Source organism: Symphodus melops (genome assembly GCF_947650265.1).
Source record: "Symphodus melops genome assembly, chromosome: 15".
In the NCBI taxonomy this organism is placed as follows: Eukaryota; Metazoa; Chordata; class Actinopteri; order Labriformes; family Labridae; genus Symphodus; species Symphodus melops.
In genome coordinates this window covers 21,725,615-21,750,797 of record NC_136705.1, presented here as the reverse complement: position 1 = coordinate 21,750,797, position 25,183 = coordinate 21,725,615, and the positions used below count along the sequence as shown (strand labels likewise).

The following is a 25,183-nucleotide window of genomic DNA, read 5'->3' as shown; positions in this document are numbered from 1 at the left end:
AGCCATTCACTGCAGACACAAGACAAACCAGGCTTTGCCCCATGAGAGGCCTTTGTCGCCACCTACTGGTAGAGTAGTCACTTTCACCTCTGCTGATTTGTTAACAGAAAATGTAACGTAAGATAAAATGTTTACTGACGACCTGATGACCTGCGAGAGGGAAAATATCAAATTCTAACATTTAAATTGTTATTGTATCGACAAGTTTTAATCGTACATCAGACTCAACTCATCATTGTAATTTTAAGTAATTCAAAGATCAGTAATATACAAAATAGGTAAATAGTACATGCTAATCAAATGAAATACAATTTGAATTGCATAATAGTATTGTAGGCGACATACATGAATACGGAGAACCTGGCGTCCAAGACTAAACAAATATATAAAATTATTTACTGTTTTGTTTACTTTTTAGGGACATCAGGGACTACAAGGGAAAGTATTGATAAAATAACATATACCAAAAAAAATAAATACACAATAAAGTAAATCAACTAAAATGCAAATCTTTCTTTTTTTGACAACGGCGAAAAAACCCGCTAATTATGATGTCATCATTTTGCGACGATTACAACCATAACAACAGTACTTCCGATAACGAGACAGTCGAAGGAGGCAAATGAAAACGATGCTGCAGCCAGAAAATGCACAACTTCTAAGAGAGGGACAAATGTTAGGCGACACTCATGAGCCGGGGCTCAGTGAGGCAGAGGACGGAAACCCGTTCAACTTCACGCCGCGGCTCATTCACGTGCACAAGGACCACGAGCTGTTTGAGGTAACCTAGCAACAACACGGCGAAACAGATTAACTGTCATATAAAATCACTGTTTTTGTTTTTGTCTGTGGATAACACTGATCAATGTCACAGGACGGGGACATTCACAGACACATGTATCTTCAGCACCTCTACGTCTCAGAGACAGACGACAAACAGACACTCAGGTAAAGAAACAAGCTACAAATATGTTAAATATATATTATACATATATGTACATTTTTAATGAAACCATCTTACCCAGGTTACTTTTATATTAAAGTAATACAGGTGATGTGTAAAATGAATGGTAGAGTTTGAGTTTTACATCCTATCCATCTATCTATCTATTAAAACATCTTGTCAAGCAGACTCCACTATAAGTGTGTACACAGCTTTTAGTTTTGTACCAACATTTTTGGTCTAAAAAGTGCAAAATTAACTACCACATACATTGTGCGCCTTATTGGCAACAACTGTGGTTCACATCCTTTCCAACAACCAGAAATGTCAGTGTGGGTCAGTCTTTGTCTCTGCTCCTTTTTGCCTTCTCGCAGTGTGTCAGAATTCGCCTGTCACATTTCTGGCTGCAGCGCAGTCTTCAGCACTTTAGAGGAGTATGAGCACCACTACAACTCCCTGCACAGACACGTGTGCTGCTCCTGCCGGCGCTCCCTGCCAAGTGCTCGACTCCTGGACATTCACATTCAGGAGACGCACGACTCGCTCTTCACGATCCTCGCCCAGAGGCAGGATATGGTAAGTCAGAAAGACAGAGTGTGTCTCTGGTTGGATTTTTTACGAGCTGAGAGCAAAACGATGTACACAAAGATTTTATTGATATGATTTGTTTTTTGTATCTCTTTATCTATTGATCATATATGGAGCACTCACTTAACACATGATAAGTAGGCATTATTGGAGGCTATGATCATCATAGCATATCAGTTTAAACAAAGCTTGAACACTTTGTCTCTTTACATTTTTGATTCCTCATTTCTTAAGTTTGTCATTATAAATGTTGCAAATCTTCTGATTTCTCTCCAGCGCCTTGTTTCTTTGCAATGTTTTTTTATGTAAAAATTCAAACATCCTGCTGATTCTTTTGGTATTCATTCAGCGACTTTTTCTAGTCTAAGCTCTTAGATAAATATCGCAGATTGTCGCACATCTCTGCTGATTCCTGACACCGTTTTCACCTTTTCAGTACCAGTGTTTGGTGGAGGGCTGTGGACAGAAGTTCAGGACGAGTCAACACAGAAAGCAGCATCTGATACAAGTTCACAAGTATCCTCCAGACTTCAGATTTGATAAAACCAAAAAAGGCAGAGGGTAAGGCTGTACCTCTTCTTTTGTCCACAAGATGGCAGCATATTGCCAGAAGAAATATTAGTCTGAGCAAAGTTTCAGTCCAGGAGAGTCTTGTTTGGATGATTCCCACTGAATTGAATCTTTTGTGTATGTTCTTGCAAAATTGAAGCAATATCTGTTTTTTTTTTTTTTTTTAATTTTTTGGTTGAAAATGTTTTTTTCGTGTGAGATCTGTCGTCTTTGAAACTTTTGTTTCACTTCACTTTAACAATGAGTCAAATATTTATTAAATAATAATATTCTGAACCAACAGACTATAAAATATTGGCCTAAAAAGCCTTGTCTTGTATTTTCTGCATTGCCTTGTATATTTATTTCTGACATTTTGTTTTTTTTGTAAATGGAAACAGGGAGTCAAAGAGAGCGCAGCAGAAAGACACATCCATGGAGGTAGCAGAGAGTGTGTGTGAGTCTGAGGGTGTGTGTGAGGTTATGTGTGATGTGCTGTCTGACCAACCCGAGCACGGGGAATCCATGGAGACGCTTGTGTCGGAGGAAGAAGCTGCTCGCACGGCCACATCTGCCATTTCTGAGGATCATGCAAACCTTTCTGCTGCTGCTCACAGCGCTGAGAATACAAACTCTCAGCCGCTCAAACCCCAATACTCCTACAGGTGAGTCTGGATAATCTCATACAGGGATCAATTCAATTCGTCAAACAATCCATTTGAAGGTTAACTCTGGGGATTCAGAAACAAAGATGAATCATGAGATAACATTCCAGCCTGGTAATGTTGTTAACTCTGGGTTGGGCAGCATATATCATTCACGCTCACATCGTGAAATTTTCATAAAAGCTGGTTGGTCCCTTCATCTATATATTTACATATTTACAACTGTATTTTGCAATGCCCTGGATGAAACACTAAACAGCACCCATGAATTGTCCCACAGGGTCCCTACAAACGTGTGCTTCGGTCACGGCTCTGTCCGAGGCTTCAGAGGGCGGCGAGGAAGGAGGAAATGATGAAACAAGAGACTTAAACTTTTTCTTCTTTATGATGTGTACATTTATATCCTTTGCTGGGTAACAGAATTTATTCAGAATCCTATGTGTCGGCTTTAAATAAAATATTTTTATGAAATATAAAGTGTCATTTGTTGAGGTGATGAGGAATAAGTAGGGTTGTGTGCTCCCGTCTCACATCGCATCCTTCCTTTGTTACATCAGCTCCAAAAACTGTTTTTCTGATGAGAAGAGTGACTATAATAATCTAAATGAAAGTGTTGTACATTTAAAAGAATGACTGCATTCAGCTGAATGCTGTATCTTTAAATTACACGTCATGTTTCTATTTTCAAAATAGAAAATCTTTATGGGAGAAGAAAACAAGGAAAAAAACAATATTTACATAATAGATTTTAATAAAGTACAAAACAACTTTTCACACATCAAATATATAAAATATTCTGTACATTAATGGCTGATCGCTGTCCATCAGCCATGTTGAGTGTTTGCAAAAATAGTTGAAGACCTTTATTTATCTTTGACATGATGAATCTGTCTGCAGTCTTGGACTTATAAGAGCTCTTTGAACATCTGTGCAAATAGAATAATCTCCCCTTTCAGGTAAAATTAAAAAATAAATTGCCAACTCTAACTTTATGTGTTTGAGACATATAATTAAGAAGTTAGAACCAGAAAAGTGTGATTTATACATTGTAATTGTAAATTCACTTTAAAAGATCTGTATGACTCATAATATTGACAAATTCACTGTTCAAGATTCAACAGCTTCATGTTTGAACGTTATCACAACAGCAACAAACACACAAAGAAGACTTAGTGTGTCTTGATGTTTTCTAAAAATAATGATTATATAAATATAAACAGACTGTTGCACAATAAGTAAGTTTTGAAAAATCAGCACTTCAGTCCGTCCCTGTAGGTCATAAAGAGAAAGTCAGATGATAAGCAATACATGGTCTGTGTCAGATTATACTAAGGGTCTAATTTATTTGGATGAATATTTGTTTTAGTTTAGCTGTGTAGACTGTCCTCCAAATAGAAACACTCAATGTGTGAACACATTTCAAAGGCCTCTGGAAAGTTGTTGCTTTAAATCCAAATTTAAAAGACATTTAAATAAACATATCTTCTTTACGTGCAACATTAAAATGATAATAGTCATGCAAAATAAAGCTCAGAAAGGCTCACATTTAAAGTTTTTTTTTTTTATCATGTGCTTTGGGGAATGTCACAATTTTAGAAGAACAGAGTAAACTGAATCGCCTACTCTGTAAAATGAAGATCATTTAGTGTAACTTAAATCTTCAGTTTTAATTAACATGGCATTAGAAAGGAATGACAATCGAGGGAGAAGGAGAAAAAACAAGTATTTTCCTTTAGTGAAACGAGTAAACTTCAATAAGAAACGTGGGTTTTTAAAAAAATGTTTGGGGGTATCAGGTTGTGTTAGTTTATACCAATAAGGAATTGAACATGTTTAGATTAAGATTTAAGGCAGAGCTGGTCTCAGTAAATGGATTTGTTTTGCAGTAGGGGTCGGTTGCTATGTGAAGGCATTTTTAAGGCAGCTGTCCGGGTGATGAAGTTCAAAGTTAACTCGGGTTAAGACAAGTAGTACATCCCATACGGTCCACGGAAGAGTCCCGGGACATGTAGGGCAGGCCGCGGTCCCGTCAGGGCCCCGTACAGGGCCGGAGCGCCCAGTGGTGCATTCAGGGGTAAAGGAAAAGCGAAGGCCGGCATCAGCGGCTTCGCGGCCAGTTTGAACTTCTCAAGCTCGGCCTCCTGCAGTCTCTTGGCCTTGGCTCTGCGGTTCTGAAACCAGATCTTGACCTGAGTCTCTGTGAGGCCGAGTGAACTGGAGAACTCCGCTCTCTCTGCGATGGAGAGGTACTGTTTCTGACGGAACTTTCTCTCCAGAGAGAGCAGCTGAGAGGTCGTAAAAGGAGTCCTGGGTTTCCTGTTGTTCTTGTGTTTTCGAAGGTTGCACGTGCTCGGGCTGGGAAGTCCTGAAAGTACATTTATAAAATTACATTACTACTGCAAAAAAAAAAAAAAAACCCATAACAACAATAGCAGCACAACACATAACACAGCTTACAACAGAGCAGTCACTAACAATAACAGGCAGTGCAGGAATATTTGACAAGCAATAGCATTTATTGAGCAATACAATTTATTGTGCAATTCAATTTAATGCGCAAAAGCGTGTTTAAAATCTGCATACAACTTTCACCTTTTTTTTTAATGTATGTGTAAGTGTGTGTGCTTGAATGCATGCACACATGAAGAGTGTTTTTGTTTATTTTCAATAAATGTATTATATTTGATTCTATTTATGATGGATATAACTTAAGTAAAGTCAAATTAATATCAAAGAGAAGATTTGGGGAAAAAACATCTAAAGACAAAAACACAGTCACTCCCCGTCATCTTGTGGTTATGAATGGAGGATGTTTTTATTTTCAAGGAATTTCCCCATCAGTTTACTTTTGAATATTTTTTACCATCGTTATCTTGTTTCATGAACAGTTTGAGGTCGTTAAGTTATGTGGAAAAAAAAAAATTGGGATTAAAAAAAAAGGATTTTGCACTTACTTGGAGGAGATGCGTAAGGAGCTTGAAACCAGGGGCTCGACTCCCTGTCACTGAGGTCCACCGCCTCTGCTTTGGACCGATAAAGTCCCCTCGGTGACGCACACTCGGTTTCCTCCAGCTGGACGCAGCCTAAACCAGGCTCGGGGGAGCGGAAGCTTCTGTCCGGCGTCCTGTCTGATATAAGAGACTCCACGCTGAAAGGCAGATCTGAACTTTTAGGTTTATATCTTCTGTCGGATGACAGGTCCAGCTCTTCAGTCACCCGTTCCTCTGGAAGGGTTTCCCCCGGAGCAGCCGAGGGAGGTGATCCTTGCGCAGGATTCATTACGCACGACTGAGGTGCCATACAATCAATTTTCCTGCCGCTCTCTTTGCTTCTGTTGTTGTTTTTTTGTGTATTCACTCGAGGAAATCTGTGTTATTGCCGAGGTTCCTCTGACGAAGCGCAGCTGCTTGGTGAACTTCAGTTTTTGCGCATGTAATCTCCTCTCCTCCAGTGAAGTGCAACAAGTTTATCTTTCATCTTACCGCCTGCCTATCAGCGTGTGTTGTTTCCACGTCACTCTTCTTAAAGAGTTTCTCATAGGTCAGGCTTTCAATGACAGTGTTTTGGTCTTCTCCATGGGTCTGTGGTCCAAAACTCCGTCAGGGGCGGAGCGAAGAATGCTATTCTCAAAATACACCTACCCCCCATTTGTACTTCCCTATCCCCCCTCTCCCTCCACTCAAGAAACTTACCCTGATCTTCTCTAATTGTGGGCTCCTATACATCAGCACCACCATCGAGCACAATACTGACACACTGGCATTGGTTGGTTTAATTTGTTAACAATTACACATTGCAATAAAACACCTGTGACAGCACATGGGCGACATGAGGCGCAAACTTTTTTGAAAGATTTGATGTTGCCTGAGACTTTTTATTATTTCACATTCACATTGCTCATGTGTACTGTATAGTTTTGATAATAATAAGTTGTTAACAGTGTTGCTTCCTCTGTTCTTTTTATTAGCTGTAAAAATCAAGACTTTGTTGCCCCTTCCCAGAGGCTTTATTTAAATGTTTGAGGACTACTTTGAGATTATTGTTGTCATGAATATGTTATGCTTTGAATAAATGTTTTGTAATTTGAAACATGTATAAATTCTTCAGAGGGAATTATTGAGATTTGGCAAGTTTTTCATTTGCGCAACCCACATATTCAGCTCTGCTGCTCATCCCACAAATGTTCATCACAAATGTGGCATCATTTAAAAGAGAGGTGAACAGGCTTTACAAGTGTATACGACCTACAGCCATGAAGCAAAAAATAGTCAACCAAACACAAATGTCCCGACTTTTTGTACAATGTTTTTATTTGCAACATGATTCGCTGTCAATGCAGCGGCGTTTGGCGTGGCGTTGCTTCATTTGCATTCCTTTGTTTTGCACCAAACAAACAATGATTGTTGTTGGTTTTGTTGCCTTTTGCATCTTTATGTCTGCCATTGTTCTGGATCGGAAAAAAAGGAAAGGATGCAATTTAAAGAACTGATTCAAAATACCTGTACATGTGTCTCAGTGAAATCAGTTTGTATTAAAAGGTTTTTATTTTGCAGCCAGAGTCGCAGCGCTGTTACTTCATGTAGCTTCTTGTTTAAAAAGTTGAGTCTGAGAAATGTTGACAGTAGTTTATCACTTTCATTAAAGCAGTAGTGTGATCCAGACTGTAATTTATTGTTCTTTTTATACGCTCAAGAGTTATTATCACTATAGATTTCTATCTTGTGGCCTGTAATCAAATTATCTATGGATGTGTACTGCACATAATTCAACCTATTGTGCTCATTGTGTGCAATCCCTTTGAGAGACAGTAAAACCACAACTAATGTTGCAGAGGCCCATTGAGGAGGCCAGGCCAAATTGCTCTTGTTCTGTAGCTCTTTAAATGAAATCATTTTCAGTGAAACTCAATATGTGAGAGTATTTTTTTTCTCTCTCTTTTATGGGAACTGTTGTTTGGCCTGCAGCAGCTCACTGACTGTCTCTCTGTAGGACAATTGTTTAAACTGAGTTAACTGTTCCTCCGCCCGAGGTACATTTCTGCTTTGATCCTGCTGCGCCTGGCGCCTGTCTGCTCTCTCTCTCCCCCCTCCCTCTCTGTGTGACAGTGATGGATCTCTGGGAGGCCGTACGAGCTTTCAATGACTGTAATTTAGTGCCCGACAACATTACAGTGATTATTACCACTCTCTCTCTCCTCCTGTTTGACAAGGGATCTAGTTCTGTCTGTAATGTTTTCTTTCACATGCATTGTTTTATAATGAAAGAGTCGTTGCTGTTTCCTGCTCATGTGAGTTACACAGGAATGCCTGAAATTTGCTACATTTTTTGATTGAGTATCTCCTCAGTTTGTATGTCTGTATTATTACTCAATAGTTAAAAATTGAGAAACTTGGACATTCATTTTTTTTTTTATTATTTTCTATTTTTGGGGGCATGTTGCTTATAAACAATAACATGTCAAATTGAAACAGCTACAATTATTGCTTTTTGAAAGTTGGAGGTCCTCTTCTCCTAAGAACTACCCTGTTGGAAAGAGAAAAGGGAAGATGCCCTTAAGTAATCCTTCAAGGGGAGATTCACTTTAACTGTTATTGAACCGTGTTACCCACATTACACTAACAAGCGCAAACAGGATCTTATGGACAGGCACTGATGGAGATATGTCAGTGTGAGGGGCGGCACATGAACCATGCTCAAGGTCACCTTGAGAGGGAACTGGCCCCTCTTCAGCTACCAGAACAATTTGCAGACTGCACCAGGACTTGGACCGGCAACCCCTGTTTCCCGTGCATCCTCCCTGTAGACTAGGCTACTGCTGCCCCAAAACCCTGATACTGTTTTGTAATATCTGTGACGATAAAGTTTTTTGTTTCAATTTAAATGCACTGAAATATTAATTCATATGCTAGTTTATCGGCTGAGGCTGAAGGTAACTTCAGTACGTTGGCGATGATCAGGTGACATCAACGTAAAGTTAAGAGATCAACAACAAACCATCTCTTTGAATAAAATGTTGAGACACTCGGTCTTCTTAAAGTTCAGACACTTCAGAGGAAAAGTCGCTGAAACCATAATATTTTGATCTCAATATGACATTGAATCATTTCTTTGGACTGTGATATGATCTTTTCTTAATTCAATAAGTGTAATGAAGCCTGTTTTATTATATTTATACCCGTTGTCACCATATCAATACATTTATATGCTGAGTTCAGAGTTCTCATCTGGTGGGTCAGGATCAAAAAGTGGGTCGCAAAGCTGTTTTCAATGTGTACAAGGAAAAGTTTTGGCAAAAAATACATGAAACTCTTTATCAACATTTGTTGTTGTCACGTAAGAGGTCGAAACTACCATTTTTCATTAAATGAATCTGATTGGTTGAAAAATATCTGTAATTTGGGTGTCATTTTTTATATAAGGGAATCGGTGGTGTGTCCTAGACCAGTTAAACTTTTAGACTGTTGTAGGCAACAAATATTTGACATTTTTAAAAACCAAAATGTCCACCTGCTAGTTGACTTGAGGAACATTCAGTGGGTTTTAAGATCGCATCTTAGACTAAGACTAAGTATTGTACTTTACTGTTGTATTTATAAAGCTAAAATCTTAGTTTCCCCTGTAACACACACACACACACACACACACACACACACACACCTACACACACACACACACACACACACACACACACACACACACACACACACACACAACCTGCTGGCGTACCAAAATGGAGAAATGTTTAAGGAGCTGATTGTGGTTTCCAAAAGAGTTTTCCTTTCGTACCCAACATGTCGAGGCAGGCTCTTTATATTTCATTTTTTAAATCGTCCTCTTTCATGAGAGTTGGCAGGACTTGCAGTTATCCTAAGCAAACTGTGGGGAGGGGGCTGGACTCATGTGGGATAAACATTTATGAAACACACAGCGGGGGAACTCTGCGGTCAAAGTGTATCGTCTTAAAAAGAGACGGGAGGCCCGCCTGGTGAAGCATAACAGAACATTATCCCGTGTCTGAGTGGAGCTGCCAACATTCGTATGTCAAAATGTCAAACTATCTAAGATCGCAAACCTTCTTTTCCATTATGATTTTTACAATAAATCAGACCTTTATTGGGTTTCTGTGTGTTTTGACGCACAGATTGAAACATAATTGTCAGATGTACATGTATCAAACGAGTGATTCATATTCACCACATTTGCTTCACTTTGACTTAAATGTGCTGTATGGACTTTCAAACAGTTGTAAAACAGCTTCAGCTGAATGCTGATGCCTCAATGACCTAAAAGAGCAAACCAGACTCTCATCAAGACGATTGTCTCATTTGATAGTTTTTAATGCCCGTCAATGATACTAGCAGGCCTGATTCCCATGACACTGTTTACAGCATGCAGCCCGAAAGAGCCTTTGTTTACACTTAGCAGGGAACGCTTCAAAGCGAGAGGTATGATATCCCATTAAAAAAAAGTAAGACCAGATTTTTAGTTGGAGAAAATTCTCATACATGCATGCACAAGACAGAATCACTGATGAGATGAGATAGACAGCTTTGTTCCCAGAGGTTGCAAACATCAACACAAACTTAAAGTCTTTTACACTTGTTTTGAATTGGTGTCTTGCCTCGAGAAACAACTAAGAAGTCAAGTTTACTTGTATATAAATGCCATTAGTCTCCTTTTCAACTCCAGTCTAAATCATCAAATCGACAGAGTTTATTACCATTTTAAAGCTACTGCGAGGAATCTTCCTTTCGTGGCACTAGATTATCACTGAAAACAGACTCAGACTTGTTCACTATTAGTCTTGTTGAACCTGCTTACAAAGCACAAATTAACACAAATTAAATGCTGCACCAGGCTTGCAACACTATCACTGTCAGTCAGCATTACTTAAACAGGTGTTAAATTGATTTCTGAAGAAATAGAACTGACGCACGGCTCAGGTTCAGTTTCACTCAGGCCCAGTCATGTCAGTCATGTCAGAAGGGATGTTGAGGGCCTGAGGTCTTCACAGAGATGTTTCTCCTTATCTGAGCTGAGCTTAAAGGGTGCTGCAACCTCTCGTCAGCTTTCACTGGTTCTTTCATGTTTCACACCTTTAGCACAATATGTCATGTGAGCCGCCACTCTACCCTTCTAGACTCAAGATTATATGACCCGGTCTGTCATAATCAACTTCAAAAATCTGTGTCTTTCAACCAGCTTCATGTGGTGCTGGATCTCAGAACGTTTCTCAGGGAGTAAAAACACACAGGAGGCTTACATTTTTTTAAGGCAAATTGAACTTTTGGATCGTTACGTTAGTGAAACAGTTACAGCCAAAATAAAAAAAATGCACAGTTAAATGCAAGCGTACAAACATGATAAGTCTGTTCACCAGTGTTTAAAATTCTAGTAAGTAAGTAAACTTTTTTTTCAAGTTGTTATGAGGAGCTTTCAGTTTGTGTTGATTTTGGCGCCCCCTGTGGACAAAGCAGGACCTTGTCCAATACATGAAAGTTATTTTTTTATTATTTTCTGATCTCATCAAACAAACTACGAGTACTAGCTGTCTCATCAGAAGTGTGTTAGTCATGTCGTCTCACACCAGTGGCTACAAACAATAAAAATAGGTTTATTGAAATAGTGCATCTTCTTGATGATGGTCTTTTTTTTTGTTTGTTTTTTTGCTTTGGTCGTTTTAATGAGTGTTATTTTCAGTCTTTCACCTAAACATTTTGAAACTCCTCACAAGAGCTTTAAGTATGTTCTTGAGCAAATCTAAGCTTAGATTGTCAGTTTTAATCATCGGTTCGTAAAGTTGGTGTGTCTATAATTTCCTTATTGAGGATTGCATGCTGAAGACTCAGATGGCAGATGATGCTTGAAACCTTTGTAATTACCTGATGGGTTGCTGATTGGTTAAGTGCTTTTCATGTATCCTCTGTATGTTAGCATGACTCTGCTGCTGGGGGGGGAAAGTGTTGACAGGCCTGCAGCGAGCTGGTCATTATGCCTCTGTGTGTTTTGTATGTAGGATATTGGGTTTGGTGAAAGGAAGGCGCGTTCCACATGGCGTCTGACAGAGACAAGCAGAGTGGTTGGCTGATGCCCGCTCGCTTGTGAGTCTCTCCCAACGGTGCCAGGTGCTAACAGGTGAACACAGCGATATTGTTGCTGTTTTGTTGTGATCAGGTCAGAACGGAGGGGGACAAAAGCAACCGGACACCCTCTCTGCACACGGAGCCAGGGGTGAGGGTGAGCTCAGTGACGGCGCTGACAGCAGGAGGAGAACTCAGATGGTAGCCTGCACTCAGTGATGATAACGATGATGATGATGATGATGATGATGATGATGATGATGATACAGGAGAATTGCCCTCTAACAGAGGCTCGGGATGTCAAATTATCACAGGCTCCTCATTGTGTGGCCATGATAGCAGATGTAATGGGTGTTAGTATGAGGATGATGACAGCAGAGGAGCAGGGGACACTGCAGAGCTAATGGAAGTAAGAGGAGCCTGACACACAATTCCAAAAACACACAAACAAGCCGAGTCAGAGATGCTTGTGTTTTTGTATCTTTCCTCCTCAACTACTGTAAATCCCTTTTCACCCTCCTCCCAGTCCCAGTTTAATCGACTACAAATGATGCAAGATTGTTGATTATAGGCCCAGCAGAACAACTCACATTACACCTGTTTTATTTACTCTAAGTCCAATCTTTACTTAGATATAATTTGTTATTTCTATCGCAGCTTGTTGTTTGTTGTTGTTAGAACAGTTTGACTATTGAGAACACGCGAACACACTGAAGTCTAAAGAGTGACTTTGCAACTCGTATATTTGGACCAATCCAGCGGTACGAGAATGCAGCATAAACCAGTTAGCTTAGTTTAGCACATGACCTTGAAATTCAGGGAGAAAATCTAGCTTTGCTCTATAACAAAATCTGAATAATCATGAAACATCATGTGCCATAATAATGTGATCTGATAATATGAATGTAACTACGTTAAATGTGCTAACAAGTCTCTCTTTTGTTGTGCTCAGACTTGCTGGCTCCCCCTGCACAGCAAGATTACGTATGTGTTTTTTGGTCTTATCTAACAGAGCAATAAAACAAACATATTCAAATATCAAGGTACACCTTCAAGGCATAGGAACTAAAAACAGTCATCTTTTGGATTTTTCTCATTCTCTAACAGATCTCATCTTAGCCTAGCCCCAAACAAACAAAAAAGAAGGACTGTCTTAGTCATCTTTAGTTCTCTTGTTTGCTAAATGTCATTACACCAGCATTTGTCAGAAAATAAAGTACATGTGGTGTGTTTGAAGTTAAATTTAGTCGGGGGGTGGGGTGGGGTGGGGTGGGGTGGCCTCCTTTAACGGACCACGATTTAGTGATAACATCTTAATTCTAAGAGAGTAATATCTGTGGAGCGGTAATCAAAGTTTCAAAAGGACTCATTCATATTTAAGATGTACATTTCCTTTCATCATGTGACTCGCATTGACTTCAAAAGCTGTTCTGGGCAAGTAAATAATGTCTATAAATTATAGTATTTTAGTTGAACACAGAGAGGCCGAAACTGGAACAAATGGGGGTTACATGTGTTGCTTCGGGGCTTTTCTGCACAAGCTTGAAATGGTGGGAATTGCCTTTTTTTTTTTTTTTTTTTTTTGCTTTGATGCAGATTTCTCAGATCATCAGCTAATTTGAGTCAGTATGATGCTCTGCTCACACACACCTACATCTCTGACAGACAGATCCCTGTTCTTCAAATGACTTATGATTGAGAGAAAAAAAAAGTTTAATTAAAATATATTTAAGGCGCTAACTTGTGTTTGTGTGAGAATGAGAGTGCAGGCCTGTGATCTCAGCGCAGTGACAACCTGAACAAATATGCTGAGTTGATTCCTCGGAGATTACAAAAGATTCCACGTCGTCTCCTGAAGCTCTGAAAGAGATGGGAGGGCACAGCAGAGGCCCCTGAATAAACAACCATTAAATTCTCCCTACGCCTCCATGAGGAAACCCTTCAGAGTCTGCGCCCTGCTTTAAATAAACCACAACAAAACAAAGACAGAAACAGAATCAAAGGTGAAATAATTTGAAGCCCAGTTTACCTTTCATTTTTTAAAATCTTTGACGATGAGGCAGATTAGCGGACGCAGGCAGCTAATGTGAGGAAGATGTGTGGAGGGAGAGAAGGGGGGATGAAGGAGAAGATGAAAGCTTTGTTGTGCTGATGCTTAATGAGCTGGAAAACACAATTGAACTTCTCTGACTGTGGAAATTGCTGTGAGGGCATCGTAAATTAGCGCCAGTGTGGGAGCTAGCCTGCTGACAGAAAAGGGGGCTTTTGTGTGTTGAAGGCTTCTTCACAGGCCTGCAGACACTGAGATCCTCACAGCAGCATCACAGCTCGATGTGTCGCAGGACAAGCTGTTCTGCCTGTTGTTCTTGAACATGGACGAGGGAAGTTGTTGGTAACTTTTAAAGGCAGGCTATACGCTGAAGTGATTCATTTCTTTACCATCTTACTTTATGATCTGTGTCTGCTTAAAAATATTTTGAACTTTTAAACCCAATCCAACCCACCAGAAGCCACCGTCACAATCTGAATTCAAGGTTTGTTGAAAGTAGACATACACTGAAAGTTGGATGTTTTTAATGTAAATAACTGGAAATAGAAAAAAGAGAGACCACTTTACTCCCACTGTTGAAGGAACCTAAAAAAAACTGTGTAACTATGATAGAATAAAATAAAAAAAATTGAACTATTTGGTTCTTAAAATAGCTGTAGATTTTTTACAGATGCAGATTATGTCTGCAATGATCAGAGATAAAAAAAAAAAATCCAGATAATGTTTGTTCATTGCCTTTTATTTGTGCAATCCAAGCGTTCAAGGGTTCTGCTACCTGTTGATTATTAGACAGAGAGTTAGACAAAGAACATACAGACGGAGGTACAAGTGTCAAAAAGGAGATGAGTTTCAGACTTTTCTGATATTTAGTGAACTCCAAAGGGTGACTCTTCATTCTGGCTTTGCAGGCTTGGCACATGCCTTCTGTTACTAAGTGGCTTCATATTGAAAGGCTCTGCGGCCGCTATTCTCTCTCCCACTGGGTGCCAGCCTCTCTGCCCTGGCAGCTGCTGGGCTTCAGAATAGACCCATAGTCTCCCCTCTGCAGGTGAGCTGCACAGCCAAAACAGGGCCCCTCAAAGGCCCTTTCAGATCCTCAATAGGAAACTGACTCGGGGAGAGAGGAATGGGCACACAATGGCCGCCTTCTCTGGACACAGAGAAGATGGAGATGAGCTATTGGGGTGCTGCTTTAGTGTTTCTTATAGCCATGTCGAGGAGAGGTGATGAGAGAAGAGAGGAGTAAACTTTTTGAAGGCGTGGCTTTTCCCCTCTCAGCGGGTTTTTTTTTTTTTTTTTAAAGCTCAGTTTAGGGATATCCTGTCATCCTGCATCTCCAATGTAATTGCTCTGCCTTTGAAACCTGACGAAACAAAATGTTTTTTCCAAGTCCTGGGGTGATGGAGCTCCTATACACTCCTCCCCCTTCCCCTCCACTCCTCCACCATCCCAATCTCCTGAATCTCCATTTCGCTCTGGCAAAACGCTTCCCATGCAGCCAGGAAAGAATGCACCTCCCTCTGCTCCCTCTCACCTCCTTTTCATAGTTTGCCTTTTTAACTTTTATTAGCAACAGCTTTCACTGACTTTTGAGGACTTGGCAGCGGAGGGATAGAGCGAGGGAGGGGATGAGAGATGGAGAGAGGGTTTAAAAATAAGAGGATATAAGAGGAGGGATGAAGGAAGTCATAGCAGCGCATTTTCACGTCATGTCAAACCACGACCAAAAAGATAGCCGGATCTCCTGATCTCTGTCTTTAAGTAATACCTCACTCATTTTAGTGATTTGGTTACTTAATGTTACTTAATCAAACAAACTGACTGTTTCTTCAGACAACTTTGCAAAAGTGTAAACTGCTTCCTTACCTCACAATAAAAAAACAAACAAAAAAGAAAAAACAGGATCTCAACGTGCCCCAAACATTTAATCACCATGTGGACAAAGTATCCATCTTGTAAGATTTAAAAAAAAATCCTTAAAATATTTTCATTGCTGGTGAATTCTCTGCCCGAGTTTTGGCTTGGTAAAAAAAAAAAAAAAAGAAGCTGCCCTGAGAGGCTCCAGAGATAGAACGATTAACATGGGGGCTAGCACGGCTGCTAGGCTAGCAACATTATTCTGCATTTTTATAAAGAATTGCTTTAATCAAAGATCTTTTGTGGGTTTTTTTGCACTAATTTGATTGGACAGTGGATTGGAAACTGGGGAGAGAGCGAGAGAGTGGGAAATGACATGCTGGAAAGGAGTAACAGGTTGGACTTTAACCCGGGCCGGCTGTTTGTAGGAGTATGTCTTACCTGCTTCCCACCAAAATATAAAAACTAAAAACAATCAGTTGTGATAAAATGTTACTTTAGGTTCAGTTTCAGGTTCAGTTCTTATTCATTTAAACAAAAACATCTAGAATAACGGACGTCAGACAGGCCAACATTTTAAAAATGTTGTTTACTTTTTTGTTTTTCTGCAACGGAAAAATCACAATATAATTAAAATGATAAATGATCAAATGATTTAGGTAATATTAAATAGAATCAAAGGGGAACTTAAATACTTAAATACAATTACTGTCAAAATCAACAATGGTGATGTGATTTCATTTTTTATCTCCATATTTCTTGGCCTCTACTCTGAAATACAGGAACTCTTTCCTTGAGTGATTGTTTATATTTCACATGAGATTCTAAACTCAAAGTGGTCCGAGAGATTTTGGCGTCTTCAGCTGTCTAATATAATTACGTCGGGTATGAAGATGCTATCAGTCCCTGTCTCATTTTCCTTCTCTTTTCTTTCTCCATCCCTCCTTCCTCCTCCCCTTCCTCTAATCAGTTCCACTCTGTTATTGCTGGCCCCGGGCTGTTTACCTCTTTGCTAAACTGCTTTCACAAGCATGAGACTGAACCTGCTCGAATGTCTGAGGGACCCTTTAAACGCCCCGCTCATGCCTGCAGTCACTGTGTGGCTGACCTTGTGGCGGTCGTTGCTATCATAACGGACTCAGTGATCACTGATCCGGCGTTCCTCACACCTTTTTAAACCAGGAATCGTTTTTCCCTCTGAAGTTAGTCGACCACTTTTAAAAGGTTAAGTGGTTAACGGGTGGGGGGCTCTCAGGGCATCACAGAGGGCTGAGCGGACTGTGACCGCAGCCCTGGAGGATGTTAAACGCCCTGAAATCCAGGACAGACATGCTCATGAATGCATGACGCTTCATGTACTATTTGCTTTGAGGTTTTGAGAAGAAAGAAGCATTTCCTGCAGTCAGGCCAGCTGGGATTGATTTGAGGACATTAGTAAAATCCCATCCTGGCCGAGTCTGTCCTCCGGGATAAATCCATACGGCTACATAAACCAAGAATGTTGAAGTAACCGTCTGTAGTGAGATTAGTTTGTGTTGGTTTGTTTGTAGAGGACACAGTGGGCTTCATTGTTGTGTTCTTTTAATTTGCAAAGAGCACTTTGACTTTTGAGATTAACCTCTCCTGGTTCAACATTTACTCTCTGCAAATGCTTTCTGAATTACATGACATTTCCAGTACAAGACTAAGCAGCTTCTACTGGGGCAAAAACACTTCCTGGGTGGGGGGGGGACTGTTTTCTCTAAGGAAGTCAAAATTAGATTTGCTCATTTTAACAGTAATTAACTGTATTACCTGGTAGCCTAGTTTTTAGAGGCTGTAATCATCAGAGGGGACTGTCCGGCTTCGAATCCGACCTGTGGCTCCTTTCCAGCATGTCATTTCCCCACTTGCTCTTTTCCAATTTCTGGCTCTATCCACAGCACTATCTCTCCAATAAAGGCATAAAAAGCCCAGAAATAAACGTAAAAAAAAGTTAATTTTTCCAGACTCAAAAATATCAAATTTGAAATCAATCAAACGTATGTGTCACTGTTGTTTTCACGTGTCCTGAAGGACGCTCAGCTTCTGTAAACATCAGCAGGAATCTTATCTCAGGGAAACACTGAATGTGAATGAGTCAGTAATACGGCTGAATCAAGGAGAGAATCAGACAACATTTTTATTCAGTTTAGTTTATTACAAATCACTTATAAGAGATGTATTTACAAGACTAACCTTGAGTCATGTCGTTACATACACGTTTAAAAAAAAGCTGCAGGTTAAATGGCAGTAGGTGATTATGCATCGGGAATGGTGACTCCTTTCATTTTCATGTCTCTCTGTACTCCTCTGTTGTCTGCAGGTATGTAATTATGGTGTGAAAAGGTCGGAGCCAGACTTTCCACAGGGCACAGCGTGGGAACAAAGCAAGGGTCCTGGAGGTCAGCGGAGGGAGCCCCGAGTGTGTGCGGCTCTTAAACTCCACAGAGACAGACGTGTCATGATGATCAAATGAAAGTCTGTTAGTGGAGTCATTTCAGAGAGCTGACTCACATCCTCTGACTCTGCCAAGGATAGTTTACACATGGCACCGTATGATTTGTAAAAGAACGACTTTGTAATCTGCCATGTATTAATAATCTGTTTTAGTATCTACAGCTGATAAAGGAAGCATTACATGTAACACGATTCCTCTAATCCTATTACAGCTTGTGATTGTGATGCAGAGCTGTAACTGGACATTAAGCACAGAAAATCTCAGAGTTACACAACAGAGAAAATAGATATAGTAATTGATTCTGATTGCTGTACTAATTTAACACAACTTGATCGTGAAAGAGCATTTTAGTATCTGAATTACTTTATTAATCCCTAGAGGTAAATATGATCATTACAGCTGCTCTTACACACGATATAGCAGTAGAAATATAGTAATACACTTCGAAATATGAATTTCTAACATAAGGAGTGAAAATATGATGAGGAGAAGAAATACTTTTAACGATAACAGAAACGTCTTACAACCCTGAGTTTATGAGGGTTTGGATTAGTGAACTGGTCCTCTCCCGCAGACAGACCGATTTCCTTTGGTCCATACTGGGACTGAAACCAGTGATCCATGTCCCTGTTTGGACTGACCTACTGCTTAACCAGTCTCTTCACCCAGAACTTAAAGTACAATCTTAAATACACATAATATATCCCAGATTTTCAAAATAAAACCTCACAGCACAAGTTGAGGGGTAGTCAGAACAAACTGGTCCCTCTGTTTTGAATGCAAAGCCTGCTCATAATAAAAGCTGTTGCAGCAGCAGCGCTCCAATTAGTTGTGGGTAAATAATGAAGACGGAGGATTAAGTAATCATTTTACGAAACCAGCTGGCTGTGACATTCTTTGTCACCAGGGAGTCTGTAATTATCGTTTGACTGCGTAACAAAGAAACCAATGGTATGCCAAGTATTAGGATGCACACAAAGGAGGCTTTAGTTATATTAACAGAGATACAAATAATCTTGTGTTAATCTTTTTGTATCTTCAGAGGCTAAGTGTGTTTTTTTTCTTCCCATAAATCAGTGTGTGAGAGAAGTTGAGCCATATCGCTGACTGATTTTGTTTAGAGAAGAAAACAAAGCTAGAAGCCAGCAGAAGAGTAAGAAGTTACATGTGCAGACATAACTGCACAGATCAGACACATGTTTCTTTAATAAGGATGAAAGCGATGCTCTTTTGTAACCCGATCTCTCTGTAGCAGGCAGCTCTCCATCGAGACACAGCAGGATTCTCTCTTGAACCCGGGAACATCAGGACTGATGGGACCGTGACATGCAAAGAACAGAGACAGAAATCAGAGCGTGACAAACACTAAGAGGATTCCTGTGCTGAAGTGTGATCAATGTGTCACAAATGTCAGAGGAAAGGGCGGCTCAAAGAACATCTGTAACACCTGTCTCACTGGTAACACCTGTATTATCTGCCATCGCTGACGGTGTTTCACTGGACGTCGCCCCTGCTGAGCGCTTTGAGCTGAAGGGTCTGTGATGAATTCTGTGGTGCTGGGGGTCAAAGATTAAAGGTTAGGGGTACTCCAGCTGGCAGTCAGGGCCGAAGTGGACTCCAGTGAAGAGGCATTCAGTGGCTCGAGCAGGAGGGGGGAGAGAGGGACAAAGTTGTTTCTCTTTTGATTTTGTTTGATGTTTTCCACAGTCGAGGCGGCCGTTCCCACTCACACTGGTCAGAAGTTAGAAAAACACTGTGCAGAGATCTTTAATACTGAAGTAAAAGACGCTTTAATCAGAATGTTTACACCAACATTGGATCACATTGAGCAGTGTTATCTTTTCAGACCCAGTCGGATCCGAGTGTCTGTGGGTAAACAATGTCAGCTGACATCAGCAGTATTACCGCCACCAGCCATCAGCCATGCTTCCTGGTTAATGTCTAATGACCTTAGCTGAAAAGATAGATAGATAGATAGATAGATAGATAGATAGATAGATAGATAGATAGATAGATAGATAGATAGATAGATAGATAGATAGATAGATAGATAGATAGATAGATAGATAGATAGATAGATAAGATAAGATCTTTTCTCACATGTTTTCAGGAGATGATATGTAGAGCTTTGTGTAAATATGAGATTCCTCGGCTAGTGATTAAATTGTTTTTGTTTCGTAATTATAAATTATCGCTTGTTCAAAAACCAAGTTTCTGCAGTTCCCTGGTTTCTCCTGTGGAGGGCAGATCTCTTCATTTATGAGCCACATGTGCAAAGTGTTGGCATGATGCGTGTTTCATTTTGACAAAGTTTTCCAAAACATTAGTTCTCCTCAAGTGGAAAATGTGTTTAATGAGAAACGTCCAAAACAGGGTAAATAGCCATTAAACATTCTCTAACAGCTCCCACATGTTGACTGAGTTTATGAGGGGTGTGATTGAGGCAGGATAAGGGCGTAACGTTTGTGTGTAAGTCTTTGTGTATGTGTAAAGAGAGATGTTTTTCCTCTCAGTTTGGGGCTATAATATAATTTATTCTATGGAAGATACCTAATCAAAGCAGTGTAATGTTCCTGCTCAAGCAGCGATAATGGCCATCTCAGATGATCTTTTCAGATTAGCTGCTTGGGCCAAAAGGTCGATATTCCTTTGTGTCTCCTCTCAAGCAGACAAAGGCATCCCTGTCTTCTGTCGTCAGTTACATAACAGAGACGCAGAGGAAAGTTCCTCTTCCCGTCTGTCTGCTGTGTCGCTGTTTAAGCTCCTGGTCAGCCTCTCTTCGTCTGTCACAGCTGTCATCTGAGCTATTGTTGCTGGAAAACCATTATGGGCATTATAACCCAGTGGAGCCACAGAGCCAGATAAATCCGTTCCCCAGACTGCCTCGCTCATCACACCTTTTATTTCACCTGCCTAAGTCCTATCTGTTCAGCGATGAGACATTTTATAAAGCAGAGTAGAGCGAGAGTTGTAATGACACGGATAATGGTTTCGAAAATGCTTCCAGTCAGTGATTTCCTGTTACAGATCTGAAGTTATTTTTCTTTTAATTTAAAGTTAGGATTTTTAAAATCTGCAACAACAAAAAAAAGAAAAAGCCGATATAAATATGTTTAATGTTTTAAATCAGTGCTGCTCTGATCCTCTTCGGTAGGCATAGAGAGTAAGAAGCAACTTCCTACGCAGATGATGACTGCCATTGGCAACATCCATTTGAGCAAAGCTACAAAGGAGAGATAATTTCATGTAAACAGACAACAATAGTGTGTACCGTATGTACTTTTTGCAACTATTTCTTTAACATTAGCAGGACAATGATTTCAGGTTATTCATCATCTACAGTTTGGTGCTAGCAAAGTGCGATGTCAATCAACGTTGGTTAAATGTCAGACATCAGTGTTTAGCCCGATGCCCAAATTTAGAGATCATTCAAAAATATGATTAAAACCAGTTATAAGTAATAGTGCAGCAGGTTTCTCAAAGTCGTTGGAGGCTGACGAAGATGATTCTAATGACAGCATGTTCGTAGACGCTCAGCTTATGTTTTCTATATTCTACTGAGCCAGGTCCACAACATTATCAATCAAATAACATCCATCGAGAGTTATTATATCCAGGTTTTAAAAAACCATAAAAAATAATCACGGTGGTAATGTAATACAAGGGAGCATCTGCAATAGAGACAGGTTGGTGTCTTCGCTGTGGAGCAGCAGGCCCACTTATTCTCTCTCTGCGGCCGCTTCATGAGTCTGACAGCTCCCCTGTTCACCAAACCATCGTCACAACATTTCATGTTCGTCTCTGTGCTTCCTCGGAGGTCCTTCCCCTCAGCCCTGTAATTCCCGCGGTTAAAGTCCTCACTGAGATGTCTAATGTGTGTTTAATGGGTGTTGGTGAAGCAACAATTAAGTTAATTGTACATCATTGAGTTAATTTTAGTTATTAAGAAAACCCCAGCTTTCCTAAATGTTATGAGTGTGGGGGATATGACGGAAGACAGTGAGTGAAGACATAGGAGCGGTTAGCCTCAAATACAGGCCTGCACTCTGGGGTGACCTTTATGGGATTTACTGATAGTAATGACGGTGATGATGAGGTTTTGGTTCTGATGATTGTTTTAGAGAACAATATGTTCATTATTGTGTTGAGGTTTCACCTGGAGTCAGATGTCTCAGTCGCCCGTTGAATATTCTGTTTTCTATTTGTTTCTTTGCCAGTCTCGAAACTCTTGATCAAGATGCCACTTTGAGTCAAGTAGAAACATGACGGCTGGATTCCTCACAGCCTTTACAGTAACAGGCAGTTATTGGTTTTGGGGCAGCGCCAGGACATCAGATTCTGCACGTAAAGTCACAATGTGAGGAAAGTGCTGTCATAAGTTGTAATGACATTTTAATCTACTGTAAATTACAACATATCTGAAAGTTATTGATATCGCAAACCCTGCACATATGAATTAATGCTTAGAAACATGCACAAAAAAAAGTATGCAAAATGAAGCCAAAACATTCTTCTTCAAACGGGCGTTTAGCCAAATATTCATTTAGGTGGTTTTCCTCATAAATTACTGCAGGCTGCAAAATTTCAAGCATGTTTTCTACCGCAGATTTATGCTCATAAATCACAGCTTAATGCTGCATTTAAATAGTTACAGACAGGCAATTTATTCTTGGCTCACTCCGTGCATTTTGTGCAATAACATTGTTTGTGTGTGTGTGTGTGTGTGTGTGTGTTTCAAGTTTATTTGCAGCAATCATTCCTTGCTGACAACTCACATGTGTTCTGCTCTTTATTGTTGGGCTCACATTTTCGATAAGGCTCGTCATTCACATGAGCAATGCCTGCTCACAGACCGCACCAGCACATGTAGCAGGATACGAGTCGAAATGTGCAGTGTGACAGGAAGAGGGAAACATATTTACTCACACACTTGGCAGCTCAAAACACACCTCTGATGGAACAATCTGTTCTATTCGCACATGAAGTTAAAATTATCCTCACATTACCTGCAGTCGGTTTTGAAGCTGAGGGGGCGTAAGTGGCTCATTAGGGAATATTCCACCAGCTCTCGTGCTTGTTTGGCTTCAAGGCATCATAATTACACGACATTAACTTTTTCAACACCAAAGTTAAAGGCAGTCAGGTGCCATAAGATGTGATATCTATTAAAATGTAATGCATTTCAGTGATCGTTTTTTAAGCATTTTTATGACTTTTTTTTTTACGACATGCTTAAAATGTTACTGTTTTAACCAAAGAGGCGAAAATGTGAGCAGGCGAATAAAATGAAAACAATACACAATATGCTGCAGTCTCAGCCCTTTTTTTAAAAAGTCAGTAAATCATGCAGAGTATATCTTCATACCTGTCATAGAGTCACCATGCATCGTGTTGCGTAGTGTATCGTGAGGTCCTTGCCAATACACAGATTTACTATGATGTGTGTTGTTCTGAATGATGCTTGGCTAGTAGCCGGTTAGCTTCAGTTTTAGCATAAAGACAGGAAACACTTCTATCTTCTTTCTATTAGCTTATTTCGGTCACCCACTTATTCTTTGAAAACCTTTCATACTAAAATCTTCCAGCTGCTAGTTTATAAAGCGCTTAATGGTTTAAGGCCAGAATACACAAGTGAACTCCTGACCCATCCAGACTGCTCAGGTCGTCTGGTACAGGTCTGCTGTCAGAACTATATGTCAGTATATCTGGAACAAACTCCAGGAAAACTCCAGGTCGGCTGAATCTCTCAGCTCTTTTAAATCCAGGTTAATGACACACACCTGTTTACAGCTGCCTTTAACTAAACTATTTTAATAAAGATTTTAATCTTTCACTCTGCACAGAAACCTTTAATTCTTTTTATATAGTCTTACTTCAATTAATTTTATTTGAATTATTTTTACTTGAACATATTTTAAGTTTTTATAATTTCATTGATTTTCAAATGTTTTATTGTATATTTTTTTTTCCTCTGTCATGTGCTATATAAATAAACTTGCTCTGGTCTCCATTTTCAAAGTGATTCTATTTAAAGTATACCCACGGCGCCCTGAAAAACAACTGTTTCTATCTTTTGCTTCTTAAACGTTCTGACACTTCATCACCTTAGTGGAGTGACGGAGACAAAACGCAGTCTAATGGAGAGTGGCTCATTTGCTGTGTAAACCACAGAGGAGCTTGTTTTCCTGGAGGCCTGTGGGACCATCAGAAGTTCAGGGAGGAGAGTCCTGTGGTTGCTCTGTGGTGGAAGCTGCTGGGTCTCAAAGTGTCACATGAAAGATGATTTTACTGATGTGTTCAGGACACACTGGGGCTGGATCGGTGGAAGTATACGCACACTTTATCCGTCAAACCTCACGTTCAAGGCCCTGGAACAGTGAGCCTATGTTTCCCAAGGTTGTGGTTTGGAAATCCAGACTGAGCATTTTACATGAAGGCTCCAATTCTACAATGTCAGTTTGTTACCTGAAATGTTTTGTGTTTTCTTCACAACTACAATTTAAGGATTTTAGCATGTTAGGATTATGCTGATTAGCTTTATTACTTTGACTAAGACAGGAGCGTTTAACCCGATTGTAAACCTCAACACAAATAAAAAGCTGGTGTACGCTGACCAAAGCAGCTAACAACATCAGCTAACCAAAGCCTCTAAATCTCATGACGTATTCTATATTTTATTCGTTAGATTAAATACTAATCAGACATTTTATGGAGGTTACTTTTAGAGACAGCAGAGTAAGTGTTTCTCCTGCAATCAGTCATTTTGCTTTTCCACATAAAACAGGAGTTTCTTGAGGCGCTGATGGCCTGATTGTTAAGTCGCCCCATGAACAAAGGCGAGAGCTCTCCCTGGTTCAAATCCGACCTGTGGGTCCTTTCCTGCATGTCGTCCCCCACTCTTTCTCCCTGAATAATTCCTCCTCTATCTACGACATCAGAGTGAATGGAAAAGCTTCAGAAAAAACCTCAAGT

The 25,183-nt window shown here is 40.0% G+C and overlaps 2 protein-coding genes across 2 annotated transcripts; one reads left to right on the top strand and one right to left on the bottom strand.

Annotated features, from left to right (window-relative positions):
* Positions 1–555: 555 nt before the first annotated feature.
* On the top strand, positions 556–3,222 carry znf511 (zinc finger protein 511). Its single transcript, XM_079362051.1, has 6 exons — positions 556–781; positions 875–948; positions 1,318–1,519; positions 1,968–2,092; positions 2,482–2,745; positions 3,026–3,222. The coding sequence occupies exons 1-6, from the start codon at positions 623–625 to the stop codon at positions 3,096–3,098; spliced, it is 897 nt and encodes a 298-aa protein (XP_079218177.1). The 5' UTR covers positions 556–622; the 3' UTR covers positions 3,099–3,222.
* A 301-nt stretch (positions 3,223–3,523) lies between these two features.
* msx3 (muscle segment homeobox 3) lies at positions 3,524–6,755 on the bottom strand. The gene is made up of 2 exons (XM_079363091.1): positions 5,700–6,755; positions 3,524–5,110 (listed from the first exon to the last, which is right to left on the bottom strand). The coding sequence occupies exons 1-2, from the start codon at positions 6,043–6,045 to the stop codon at positions 4,704–4,706; spliced, it is 753 nt and encodes a 250-aa protein (XP_079219217.1). The 5' UTR covers positions 6,046–6,755; the 3' UTR covers positions 3,524–4,703.
* Positions 6,756–25,183: the final 18,428 nt, after the last annotated feature.